At 39.5% G+C, this 14,534-nt stretch overlaps 2 protein-coding genes across 2 annotated transcripts in view; both read left to right on the top strand.

The window, feature by feature from the left end:
• The window catches only part of LOC140936012 (uncharacterized), a 7,164-nt gene extending 5,065 nt beyond the window's left edge, over nt 1-2,099 (top strand). The window contains exon 5 of the mRNA XM_073385595.1: nt 1,538-2,099. Within this exon, the coding sequence (XP_073241696.1) occupies nt 1,538-2,058 (521 nt within the window). The 3' untranslated portion in view covers nt 2,059-2,099. The remainder of the gene's footprint in view (nt 1-1,537) is intronic.
• Nucleotides 1-14,534, top strand: part of LOC140936010 (lectin BRA-3-like) — a 98,512-nt gene that overhangs the window by 6,605 nt on the left and 77,373 nt on the right. The window lies entirely within an intron of this gene.

Genomic DNA, 14,534 nt, shown 5'->3' with positions numbered 1-14,534 from the left:
TCTACAATATAACATAAAATATTTGGCGATCGGAGTAAATGTCACGTGGTTATTATGCCACGCCCCTTTGAGGTCTGAGTCGAAAATCTGCTGTTGCAGGCATTTTTTCGTGAAAATCTCTCGGCTACACATAGCGCGCATTAGTGCCTTGCGCTGAACAGAGTTTCACCAAAATCGCAAAGACCCAATTCGAGAAATTCAGCGGTTTCCAAATTTAGGTCATAATTTATGCGAAAATGATAAGCAAACTTTACACGGATTATATCTAATAAACTATGAGATTCATCTCTTTATTTTGAGCATCCTTATAACAGATGGGTCCTTGCAAGTCAGCAAAACGCTTTAGGGCCTTGTAAATGCGCGCGATTTCGAGCAAAGCAAACGTATAGAAATTATAGTTTTCGCTATTTGTTGACGTTTGTCAGCGTTGAAGAGTCTTTCTCACGAAAAAAGCATTTTCTTAAAAATTCGTAGTTTTTTTTCCTTCAAATTTTTTCAGGGCCACGATTGATTAACTAACTACCCGGACTCTGAATTTCATGGTCATTGAAAAACTGTGACATTATCTTCCATAAGCCCAAACTTGAGTAAACATTGAAGATTTTTAGCGTTTTGGCTGAGTTTGTGCTTTGGGAGTTGTCTATTGTTTCTAGTCTGTCATTATACAGCATTCTTGTTCAGCACGCGTGCAATGACCACGCTTGGCTGACTTCCGAATGCTCACCGAGATATTCCCGTCACGAGTTGGTTTAATTATTGGCTTGCATTAAACATGAAAAAAATGATATTTTTTTAATAGTAAGTAGATTTAGTGTGTAGCACTTCTACAGTCCGGGTAGTTAGTTAATCAATTGTGGCCCTGAAAAAATTTGAAGGAAAAAAAAGTACGAATTTTTAAGAAAATGCTTTTTTCGTGAGAAAGACTCTTCAACGCTGACAAACGTCAACAAATAGCGAAAACTATAATTTCTATATGTTTGCTTTGCTCGAAATCGCGCGCATTTACAAGGCCCTAAAGCGTTTTGCTGACTTGCAAGGACCCATCTGTTATAAGGATGCTCAAAATAAAGAGATGAATCTCATAGTTTATTAGATATAATCCGTGTAAAGTTTGCTTATCATTTTCGCATAAATTATGACCTAAATTTGGAAACCGCTGAATTTCTCGAATTGGGTCTTTGCGATTTTGGTGAAACTCTGTTCAGCGCAAGGCACTAATGCGCGCTATGTGTAGCCGAGAGATTTTCACGAAAAAATGCCTGCAACAGCAGATTTTCGACTCAGACCTCAAAGGGGCGTGGCATTATAACCACGTGACATTTACTCCGATCGCCAAATATTTTATGTTATATTGTAGATTGATCTATATGTTATCCATTCTATGTGTTAGACTTACGATAAAAGTAAAGGTGGGGATACCAGAGAGCTTCAAAGTAGGATGGTACCCCCCCAAAAAAACTGGGTCGAGTCACCTTAAGTTGAACTTATGACTGCTTGTCTTGGCCCACATGAGCCATAAACATTTATTAAATTTCAGGGGGTTGGCTTCTTGTTTCCAACGTTGTTTCCCACGGTTCGTCTACAACCCAGTTGCCAGTTAAGACATCGTACCGCGGAGTAAGCAGCAAAGAGATGGTGCTGTCAAAAAGCGCAATGACCAAGCTGAGGAAGCACTTGCATTTTACTCAGATAAGATTTCACTGCAAGAAAAGAGGAGGTCGTAGATTTCACATCACGACGGCTGCTAACAGCAAAGGTGAAGCAGTTGTCAAATATCTTAGCGGTGAGACAGATGTGATGCCTGCCTCTTGTGGCTCGTTTGTGATCATGAGCAATGATAACTCGCGGTTGGCAAGAGAGTGCAAGGATTGGGGATACCAAAGAGGTTCTTACAACGTTGGCAAATGGGGGCACGAGAGAGATCAGACTAGATTATATGACCACCCTGCTTTTACAATTGGCCATATCTGGTTTCTTTACCCTTCCGGCCGGTGGGAATGCGACGATCAGTACGTGGGAGTGTCTCGTGGTGATTTTTGGAAGATTTTCATTCGCTAAGAACTTGATAGACAGAAGCCACTATGTTAGAAGTATTTCAACGTTGAAAGGGTTGTTTCAAGACAGCCAAACAAATCGGCACAATTCAACACCAGGATGTAGAATAAAAACTAGCGAATAACACTACTCTTATGAATAAAAGGAATAGTAAAAGACTCTGTAATGGCTTTGATTTGATACAATTAAATAAAAACTTTAGAAGTGGGTAATTCATTTGTGTGGGTTTTTCTCTTAAAGGAAAACATGAAATATGTGATTTAACGTTGGTAGCTCTTGCATCAGTCAACTGAACTACCTCCCCAGTATGTTTATTATCCTTATGCCAATATAATTAACTGACCAGTCAAAATTCATCTTTCTGCAACATTTTCCCCTCTTGCGTTTAGCGGCACCTTAAATTATTGAAATGTTAATGTGGTTCTAATTTTTTCCTAACCGCCTCCGATAAAAAAACTTTTTAAAAAGTTAGTTTGGATATGGCATTTACACCTTAAAGGCGATAATGACAAATTATGGGTGGAAGTGATCATTGTTACTTTTAGGTATATGAAGTAGGGGGTAATTACATGAGACCGGGACGAACTCAGACCAGTGTGAGTTCGTATCGGTCTCCATACATTTCTTTTCATGCGTTTACATGGGACTGGCCTAAAAACCAACTCAGAGCGGTCTGACTTTGTGTCGGTCGCTGACCCGACACAAGTTACCGGTCTGAGACTGTACCGTTCTCATGTAAAACGGAAACGAACCTAAGACAGGGTCCATAGATAGCATGTTTCTTCGTATGGCTCCATCAGTTTTGCTTTTCGTAGCAAAATAAGAACACAGCTATGAATAACTGTAAACAAGACTTGGAAGTAGCTTCAATTGAATATATGCATCGGTTAATGCTAGTGATTGCACCATTTTAAGATGCTGTTCATTTAACATTCCACCAGATGAGCGTTAGATAAAGTTTACAATTTTCTGGGAGCAGTAAAATCTACGGTTCTCAACTCACTGACTTAATTGGCGTAAATTGTGTACCAGTTAGGACAGTTAGTGAATAATATGTTAAATAATCGACTTAAGAAAGTTATATAGCTACAAGAATCTCCTGTTTTTGAGTTTGTACCGGTCTCATGTAATCAACGAAGCGTTTCGTCCAGGTCTCATGTAAACGACTGCAAAAATTACAAATTCGTACCGGCCTGAGTTCGTCCCGGTCTCATGTAGTTACCCCCGTAGTCGCCCTGGATGTTCTCACAGCAAGCAATAATGACGTAGAACTTGTTGAAACTCGAATCCTACATTGTTGCAAGACTAAAATCGTCGTCTCGTGTTGATAGCGTGGGAATAGACTCGACTGCGATTTCTCATATTGACAAATTTTGTCGCTTGTTCTCCTCCTGAAATACGTCGTGACATTGCTTTTTTCCCATCAATCATAAGGCGCAGGCAAAGATAGCAGATATCGTGAATTGGGTCTTGGTAATAAAAACGTAAAAAAAGTGGAGACTGCATACAAGTCCATAAAGTTATAAATGCTTAGAACTAAAATTTTTCTTTAACTTAACTCTTGTGTTGTAAGCTTTAAGTTGCAGCAAACCGTGGTGAGGTGCCTTAACACCCACCGATTGACTCTTGCGCTTAGGCGTGTGTGAGTTCTTTGGGTAAGTGAATTCCAGGGGCTTGTGATCTTTTAGAATTTCAAAGCCTGTTCCATAGATGTTCATGTGTTGCCTCACACATACCCATGCAATACCCAAAGCTCCTCTTTAAGTCTGTGCCTAGCCGCTTTCGACATATTATTTTAGACCTTCGGCTAGCATAACCAATCACTTTTGACCATTTTGTACGTGCTTCAAGACTGCACCAAGGCTTATTTTAGGGCTGGTATTGGTTATGAAGCGGGTTTCTGCATCTTTTTCTATTTGCTGTCCTTTTCGTTTAATAGTTGAATGCTTTGTCTTTTTCCTTGTCCGACTGATTTGGTACGTCTCTGTTCAGACACTGTGGCTTGATCAGGATTGAACCTGGCACAGACATTTACAGGACCTAAGAAGCTTCGCACTTCCAGTGGCGGATCCAGGGGAGGGGCCCAACCCCCCCCCCCCCCCCCCCATTTTTAGACCAAGCTGAGGCCCGAAGGGGCGATAACATCCTTTTTGAAGACAGCCCCGCCCCTCCTTATCTCAAGGTCTGGATCCGGCACTGACTTCTGCTACTGTTTCTGGTTTAAGTGCTTCTGCGACTGCCTCAGCCTTTGATTGGATGGGTCCAATATCCCATGCGGAAAGCAGATTTCCCATAAACAGAATCTCAGACATGTGGAACTTGCACTTTTCCTTGTTTACCGTTAAAACCTTTTTTCTGGATCCTTTCGAAGGCTTTTTCAACTCAGGTATCATGCTGTTCTGCTATCACTCCATGCATAAGAAGGTGTGTTTCTCACGTCTTCACAGCCTTGTAATGCTTACGGCATAACTGAACTTTACTTAGGTAGGTCCAATACCCCGTGCGGAAAGCACATGAGCTCAATCTCAGACATGTGGGACAAGGTCTTTGGGCATTGTTTGATCTCAAAATGCTCCGAGCATATATGCACGTGTTTAATGGGCTCAATGTCCTTATCAGCCCGAAAACAAAAGGCGATCCATTTCTCGGAAAATCGAATAAGTTAAAGGAATTCTTGCTTTTTTTACAACAGGGATACGGTTTTAAAACATATTTAAATTCTGGGTAAATGTCCATTGCCATGCTTATCATACTAATCTATATATAGTTCATCTTGAAATGTGTTTTCTAGGATTTCCTTTTAGCGTGGTCGCTACCACATGCCTCATATTCCATCCTTGGGCTACTCTCACTATCAAGCCATTCGTTTGGAACCTTTTCTGTTTTACCCGGACAAACCCATTCAAGTGCAGATCACTGTCAATCATATGGACACTAGTAACAAATCTCATGTCCATGACGCGAAGGTATCGTGGGTTGAAAGTGTGATTAACAACGGATTCACTGCCTGTGTAATGGCAGCAGAATACAACGAACGAAACTCGTATATTAACGTGACAGTTGATTGGATGGCGTACCAAGGTGTTTCAGACTTCAGTGGGTGGCGTGACTGGTGAAGTGCGCATGTCACAGTGGTGGACTGGTCATTCTCGACCCCAGTGCTTACGGGTTCTACATGCGCAGAAGAGCTCCGGGTCGAGATTGGTGGACTGGTATGACTTGTGCGACTGTCACGTTTCCTACAGTGAGTCCTGGCTGTTGCTGGGTTTTCATGTTGTTTCAAGATCATATTTTTTTGTAACGCCTCACTTCAACTGAGGTGACTAAGTTAACAAATTGTTTTTAACGTGCATGTAATGATTTGTCGTTTTGGTGCAGCCGTACACTTATGACCAATAGTCGAACAATGTCATGGTAATACAAATTATATTCTTTAACTGATTTCCAGCATTTCACAAATGTCATAGGTTCCTTTTTGGCGTTTGTGTCACAGGAAATGTGCAAAAATAAGAAATTGATACCGTCGGTATTTGTGCCTGCCAAGCATTACAATCCAGGGCTAAAACGTGACACAGCTAGCGTATGGATTGAAGATGTAACACAACCATCCTGCAAAGTTTGCTCGAGAGAATTGCAAAACTACGCTGGATCACACCAAGACGTTGTTTTTGTAAGTAACGCTTAACTCGAAAAATCAACTTTCATTGAACGATCAGCTTTTTTTATTTGAAACTAAGTGCAGTAGACTGGTATCTTTCTCCATTTCTTCTTTTCGCTTCATTTACACTTCCAGCCGTTGGTCAGTAGGGATGCACAATTTTTTGCTTGAAAGTATATTCCCTTGCACTCGTTTCCTCTCTTAGTCCTTTCTCTGAAGGTTTTCGGGCTTTATCAACCCCACCATGTTATTGCTATCTTGTAACCTAAGATGTCGGTGGCTGTTTTACATAAACCTTCTTGACAGATTACCATTTGTTTTTGACCACAGTCTTTTGGTCATATATAAGGACGGGAGACTGAAAACGAATTCTTTCTTTTTATTGTTATTTATTTATTTATTTACTTTATTTCACAGTTCAGCTAATTTTACTGAATAAATTTAAACTAGATAACAAACACAAGCGTCCCCTGTAACTATCAAACTGCATATCCTTAATCATCTATTGATGGTAGTTGCTTTAAATTTCCTGTCAAATTTCAATGTAGGATATTTGAAAGGAAGAGGTACACGTAATATAAATTTTAAATAGGAATGTGGAACAAGTCGTTAAATTTCGAACGTACAGTGAAAAGAGAATGACAAGAAAGAAATTACAAAGTTTTGTCTTCTCGCATAGTGAACGTAAAATTAACTGCGCAATTTAAATTTCTCTCTTATTTTCAGAAAACCCATAACTGCGACAGAAATGAGTTATGTAAGAACACTGAGGGGTCCTTTAGCTGTACCTGTAAACCTGGTTACAAGGGAGATGGGAAAAAGTGTAAAGGTAAATATCTCAGTAGAACACGCAATTATCGCATTCTCTACTTTTATTAGTCAAACACATTTGTCATGGATTCTTAACTATGAACTGGAACTAGCCTACACTACAGGCTTAAGACGGGGAATCTGTTCGCATGCAATTATTCTTTAATGATTTTCCCCGCTACTGGCCTCAACTCTAAGTTACGTCCAGCAACAGGAATCACTACTCATCTGGATGAATGAAGCAAAATCCGGGAAGCCGATTAGCTGTATATTATTATCATTTTAAGTCTCTTTGAAAACGATTGCAGGCTTGATTAATTCTGTAATAAAGCTCTGCGAACCTATCTTCACTTTTTCTTTTGTTTCATTTTGCACAGGCGAATTGTTAAGGTTTTTGTAAGTGTGTCCTCTAGCCATTTATCAACCACGTTCTCTACTTTTAAATGAAATGTCGAAATGTCGAAATGTCGGCGTCATTTTTGACAATACTATGACTATGGTGCCTCACATCAACTCTACCTGCAAGAGTGCTTTTTATCATTTAAGGAACATTGCACGAGTTAGGAAATTTATTTCTCTGAAGACTACTGAAACTCTAGTTCATGCTTTTGTTAATTCAAAGCTGGACTATTGCAACTCCCTAGCTAATCTAAACTGAAAACACACCTTTTTAAATGCGCTTTTAATCTAAATTAGTTTACTTAATCTTTTGTTTTTATATTTCTAAGTCATACTGTAATACAATGGATGTAAAGCGCTTAGAACGCATGCGGATAAGCGCTATATAAGTGTTATTATTATTATTATTATTATTATTTTATTTTACACCTAAAGTTTACGCAAGATTAAAGTGAAATGCTCTTTTGTCCATAGAAGCCTTGCAAACGTCTTCCAAACAAGGAATTCTTCAAAGTTGATCTGTGATGTTGATGTCTTGATTTTTGTTGTAGCGACACGCGGGCTCTTTTCCTACGATCCTGCTCTATCCTGCAAAGAAATCAAGGACTTAGGTACCTCCAATGGAGACGGGGAGTACTGGATTGACCCTGGAAGGACTAATAGGCCTTTTGAGGCATATTGTGACATGACAACTGACGGAGGTAAGGTTTTAGTTAAAGGTGACACTTGCTTTTATGCTGGTACGTCTTATTCTATAATTAAAAGTAAGTTCACGAAATTCTAAATAACTAATAGGTGTTAACAAAATTCACACCGACTGTTACATGATTGTAACAATAGCCTTTTTGTGATACAATATGTATTGTTTGCGTCAGGTCTCGTTTCGGGGTCAACTTGAAACACTAGCATCTGCTTAGCGAATCACGGATATCGGACATCGGAGTTCGCGTGAGTGATATTAAAGGTCAAATGAACCAAAATTTCGACCTTTTTTATTTTAGTTCAGTTCTAGTGAAATGTGTTTAATATGAACCAATTAAACATACTATAAAGTTTCAGCTAAATTGAAGCAAGTATCTCCGAGATATTCGCGATTAAAAATTGCTGTTTTTTGGCCCTTATCTTCGTAGAGCGGTCGGAAAAATTGTCGGGAAAAAACAGCTTGTGACGTCAATGTTGGTCAGGTGAAACAAGGCGGGAAATTCAAGACAGAGTTTTTCGATTTGACTTGGCGTAGAAGTGGTTTGTCTAGCCATAAACATGGAAAGAACAGGCAATTTGTCTTCAAAAGTTGCAAGCTGTGGTTAGAACCTTCTTATTATTTAATTTTCTCGAAGAATACATCATAGTAAAACGGACTTTAACGACATTTACTAATTTGTCGCACTCGAGCTGATATTTTAAAACCCACGCTCGATCGGATACTTCTAGCTTCGCAGAGCACTAAAATCCGCTACTTCTTAGCGAGTGAAAGGAAAATTTGCGCACAGAAAGATAACAAAACTATGTAATTAAAACTGAAAAACTAAAGGAAATAAACTCTGACTATTATTACTTGAGCAACAGAAAAATGATCGAAGTAGTCTTTTCTTCTCGAGTAAGCTTGCTGGCCTTCTAAAGTTCCGAGAAAGTTTTAAGCGCTCAAGTTTGTTCACTCGCAAGCGTTAGCATTACGGTTCTTTGACATAAGACAAGGATAAAGCTGGTTCTGCAAAGGTAAATAAATCTGGGCATGTAAAAAAACTGACCGTATAACTACTAATAACAGAATACAAGCGGGTTTTAATTCAGTACGGCGAAAGAAGGCGGAGCACTGGACACAAAATCAATTCACAAATCGAATGTACAATTATCAGAAAAATACAACCCTCTTTGGAAATGTTCAAAACGTTTTATTCCTCCTCAAACTGACGGATGATCTGTTTTTACTCTAGCATTGGTTGTTCTGAATCCAAAGTAATTTTCAAATGACGAAAAAAACAACAACAACAACAACAACAACAACAACAAAAACAACAAAAAAAGCTTTTACAAGGAGCAAACGTTCGCACCTCGTGTATTTCATTCAGTCTCAGTCAGAACTCTCACCGAACGAGACAAACAAACGCAGACGATAAGGGATGCGCAGAAGCATGCGCAGAACGTTTTTCCGCCCTGAAAGACCAACATCGACGTCATAGTAGCCAGTCTATAACTCGGCCATTTCAGAAACGTTTTCGTGAAGTTCTCGGAAATGCTTGGATTTTGATCTTTTATCTTTCTATAAAGGCTTGGAAAGAAAAATCTTTACCAAAATCTCACTTAGGATGGTTCTTTTTAGTGTTTGGTGAAGGTAAAGCGACAAAAGAAAGTATGTCAATTTTTTGGTTCATTTGACCTTTAACAAGGCTTACTTAACAGTGATTTTGGCTGGAAGTAAACACTTCTTGGCCCACATGACTGATGAACATTTATTGAATTCCAGGGGGGTGACTTCTTGTATCCAACGTTGTTTCGAACGGTTCATCTCCCACTCACTGGCAGTTGCCAGTTAAGACATAGTACCACGGTCCACGGAGTAAGCAGCAAAGAGATGGTACTCACAAAAAGCGCCATGAAGGAGCTGAGGAAGCATTTGAATTTTACTCAGATGAGATTTCACTGTAAGAAAAGAGGAGGTAGTACATTTCACATCACCATGGCTGCTAACAGCAAAGGTGAAGCCGCTGTCAAATATCTTGACTTAGTTGTGACACAAATGTGATGCCTGCCTCTTGTCGCTCGTTTGTGATCATGATAACTCGCGGTTATCAAGAGCCTGCAAAGATTGGGGATACGAAAAGGGTTCTAAAAAAATAGGCAAATTGGGGGCACGAGAGAGATCAGAAGGATTCTCAGAAGAGATTATACGACCACCTTGCCTTTTTATGGGCAGCTTACCACTGACTTCTTGAACCGTCTGGCAGATGGGAATGCGACGATTATAATGTGGGAGTGTACCCTGGCGATTTTTGGAAAGTCTTTGTGCGATAGGATGTCACTATAACGGAAGTCTTCCTCAGAGTTTGAAGGGTTTTAATTTTTAAGGAAGCTTAACGCGCCAGCATTATTCAGCACCAGGATCTAAGATAAAAACTATTATTATTCATTCAAAATATTTCTCCGTTTCTGATTAGCTAAAAGCACATGCATAATTCACCATAACCAGCTGCTGTTGACCAATTTGGAAGAACTTTGCGATTAATCAACCGATGCCGTCAAAAGTGCAGCACAGTTAATTGTTAAGTAAGGGGTACTGCAATGGCCAGGAGCTTATGGGCCCCTGAATGGTCTTATGAGTGAAAGTAGAATAAAATAACGCCCTGTATTAAATGGCATGGTATTAGATACAATAAAAACAAAGAAAGTGGGTAATTCAATAGTGTCGGCTTTCTTTCTTACCCCAAAAACCATGGAAATATGCAATTTAACGTAGATAGCCTACTGCCGCAGTCAAACTAGCTCCATAGCATGCTTGTTATTATATCCATGTTCCCCACGTATTCCCGAGGGTATTCTCCATTCCCTCCCCCACCGATCGACAGGACATAAGTGATGATCCAGATTGATAAAAAAATTCATCGTATTTCTTTTTCCTGTAAGTAGTTGCTACTGACCCCCCAGGATGGACTATCGTTTGAGTTAAGGGGCGTGATAAAAGTTCCAAGATATTTAGCTGGCATGTCAAACTGTCTACTTTTCTAAAAAACTTGAAAATACATGTATCTAGGGTAACCAGTTGCACGAACTGCCAATAGCCACGCGCGACAAGTGAAAAAGCAAAATTGTGCAAATTAATTTTGGCTAGTTCCTCGCGCCTTCGCCACTCCCATCTCCGGAAGGGTAGAGGAGGGAAGGCTACCTAATTACGTTTTATACAGGGACGCTCCATAGAGAGTTTTAACCCCTTGGCCTTTTGTATACCAAATTTTTGAAAGAAAAGGCACCATTTTCGGACCTTCTACTGACAAATGGTGCCCTTTTCATATACCTTGTTTAGAGCGCTGCATCCCTTTTAACTGCCCTTTTAGTCCTTTATACACCGAATATCAGATTTCCTTACCCTTACTTCTACCTCAGCTCGTGAAATCCCTACCCTTTCATATACATGAAACCTGAAAAAGGTGCCCCCTTCAGGCGGAGCCTCACCGTACACGCCATTATCAGGAGTATCCCCCGGATCCCCTCTTACGCGTGCTCTCGATATACTGTGACTCAAAAGAGAAAAAAGAGACTGCTCTCAGTCTACCAACTCCCATCAGCAACACGTCTAACCGAAACACCAAATTTTTCCACAGGAAGCCCTATCGTTAGAACTCTTTGTGAACGACCACTATTTAGGGTGACGGTTATGCAATTTCCCGTTCTTTTAATCTCTTTAAGCGATCGCTAGACACACTGTAAGATCTCTAAGTTCGCTGTATGTACTACGCTGCTCGGAGTATATGAAGAACTACACGAATTAGTGACAACACGGAAAAACACATTCAATCATAACTTTACATGAAATAAGTTCTCTTCCAAAAAGTAAGTGTATCGCCAGTTTCGTCACCTCTTTTCGAAAGAGACAATTGTGGTTTGACTTTCGTAAGCGACCCACTAAATCTTCGCATTTTGGCTGGTGGCCTTACGAATGGTTCGACTGTAACGCACTAACCTAGGATCAGGCAGGAAGCAGACAATGGAGAAGACGAGGCATTGTTTAGTCGCGCAAGCGACTTATTAAATAAATTTTAACGGGGGATTTTCTCCTGGATCACTACCACGGGATGATCGCTTGACTAATCACTAATCAAAACTGGGTCAATACAGTGCCGACTTCAGACTTCTTGTACTGATTTTTGAACTGTTAGAAACCTGTGTTCAAACAGGAAGATCCGTATGGCTTAAAATAGATAATAAAAGAATTCATAAATTGTGAAAGTAATGTTGTCTCGTCTAACAAAAGTTTGTTTCAGTTATTTTGTATCCATTTGCGTACGCAATCAAAAGCTAAACATGTGACCATTGCAAATCAGTCATTAATTCCAATATCATTGCTTATAGTAACACTTAGGTTTGACGAGTCCTTTCTTTCCGAGCACTCGAAAACAAGAAATGTGGATTACTGGCAAAGACATTGCGGCAAACCCATGAAGAGAACGTTGATATCCCTAATGTTAATCAAAAGGGACAGTTAAGAAGACGAAAAAACGAAAGACGTAAACAGAAACCGGAATAACGCGAGCATAGAAGAGACAAATCTCACACGCAAGGAGATCTTCTCTACATTTATACGTAACAACAACCACAACAAAGACGTGATCGCAAAAACCTCGCGAGCTTAGAAAGAGTCAGCAGTGAGAATAAAGGGAAACAACCCAAAGAGAAAGAAATTGTTCAACAAACAAACCTAAAAAAACCAGGAACTAAACTGATTTAGAAAACGTACGGAGAAAAAGAAAATACAGTCTAAGCTCTCGTAAGCGACCACCTCGGAAATTCGAAACAGTGACGTAACTAGAGCTGGTCGCTTACGAGAATGAGCTTCCGTAAGCGAACGCATGGTAAAACAACAAAGGGTGGTCGATTACGGGAGCTTTAGAAACTTATTAATAATTCGGAAAGAAAGGTGTTCGTAATTAGAGCTGGTCGCTTACGAGAGAAGTCTCAAGGGGACCTTCGACTGCAGCTTCATCGGAATTGGAACCTACACTATTCACGTGCCATCTGAATTGTAAATATCATCCCTGGGGATTAATTAATGATATGCAAATGAGTGTATATAATAGGAAACGATGGCACGCATTGTACCATTCGCTTCACTTTGTCCGACACGAATGGCGATTGGCGACCAACCCGCCCTTCGTAGCGATTAAGTCGGGTTCCAGATTAATTGTCTATATTCAATTCAGTCTGTCTTGGGCTTGTTCCAGGTCAGATTGATTATAATGTCACGAATAACAGTACCCAGGGATGAATATTATACTATGATCAGCACCTGCACGTGAAGTACCAGCCCCTAAACCACCCTGCTCCACGCTGCCACTTAAGTTAAGTTTTTAACACGTAAAATTATGAATTATATTAAATTCAAAACATTTTTCTTTGCCACTGTTTGAAGCTGATGGAAGGAAAATGAGGTATTTACGCGTATTTCAAATCAATTTTGCATTATTGCATTTAATTTACTCTCGGGTTCAACGGCTGATCGATGAACGGAGCTGAAATTGCCAGTTCTTGCTATATTATATGATGTGGGTCCCTAGACATTGTCTACTTGCTTACGATCTAGGTACAACTAGATAGTCTGCGCAAAAGAATCTTGTAGTTGATCAATCGTGCTGAAAGCTTTCAACAGGTCGAGAAGCAGCAGAATAACGTATGGCTGATTAAAGCCTAACGCTGATATTTCTTAGTATTATGTAATGATCATTTTATCAAAAATCAACCAATTCATCTCCATTGTTGAAATAATTTTCTAATCTACCAATTACCTACAAAAAATACCAACATTTGTAAATTTACTAATGATTTTCTAATGCTGAAGTGGTATTTTTTTTTTGACGATTGCAATGTTATGCCAACTTGAAATCTTATATTTTCTTTTTGTTTTGGTAATTCATCCGTTTTTCACTTTGACTGGACTTCGAGGGACTCATTTCGGGGTTAGCAAATCGTCGGGACCGTCCCTTTTGCTACCTTTTTAGTTCCAGTCAAGGTCTTCATGATTTGTGCGATCTTAAAATGCTCGGAGCATGTGTGCAGATACATAGAATCAAACTCTTTATCAGCGCCAGGACAAAAGACGATCTTTTTTTGTTATAAGATTCTTCTAACTCGAAAAATCGAAAAAGTTGAGGTAGGTCTGACCTTTTTAAATTATTTTTACGCACGAACATGACTTAATACATTATTTTTAACACACGTCAGACTCTCCAGCTCTAGTTCATGTGCTTTCAAAAATAGCCACCCTTTCCCTTAAGCCTCGAATTGAAGCTATAAAGTAGTTACCAGGCGCCTTCTGGCTCAAACAGTTGGAACTGGGTTACTCCGTTCGAAATACAACGTCACGTGACCGAATTGTTTCCATGTACTCTAGTTAACAAATTGACGCCAGTTTTTTAGCGACTGTCTTCTTATTGATGATAAAATGACATCATAACATTGTCAAAGTGTTGTGGATCCACGAGCCGCATACAATAACAAAAGCTCGAAAAAGTCAAATATTGCCTGTAAAAATGAAGACAACACAAGAAAATCTAGCGCAATGTTATTATCAATAATAATAATAATAATAATAATAATAATAATACACTTTATTTAAAGAGGGTAGCACAGAATTTTACGTTTGGTGATTGGCTACTGATAAAAAGTAACGGAGTTTTATTGGCTAAAAATTTGACAGGTTGATTCACGTCACTGCGCTGCATAAATTTGTTTTGCAAACTTCAAACAAGAATGAGATCAGCGATGTTTATTGCCTAGAAAAACGGAGGCATTTTAGGGCTGTATAAAGTCGTAAACTAGCCCAAGGTTAAATATTATTCCAAGGAAAGATTTTGGAGCCGCTATAGTAAACGAACAAGTCGAAGCAATGTACGGTGAAACTGTC

This window comes from Porites lutea, chromosome 4, assembly GCF_958299795.1.
Source record: "Porites lutea chromosome 4, jaPorLute2.1, whole genome shotgun sequence".
Taxonomy (NCBI): domain Eukaryota; kingdom Metazoa; phylum Cnidaria; class Anthozoa; order Scleractinia; family Poritidae; genus Porites; species Porites lutea.
The sequence above is the reverse complement of the archived record's forward strand: the minus strand, read 5'-3'. Positions and strand labels throughout refer to the sequence as shown.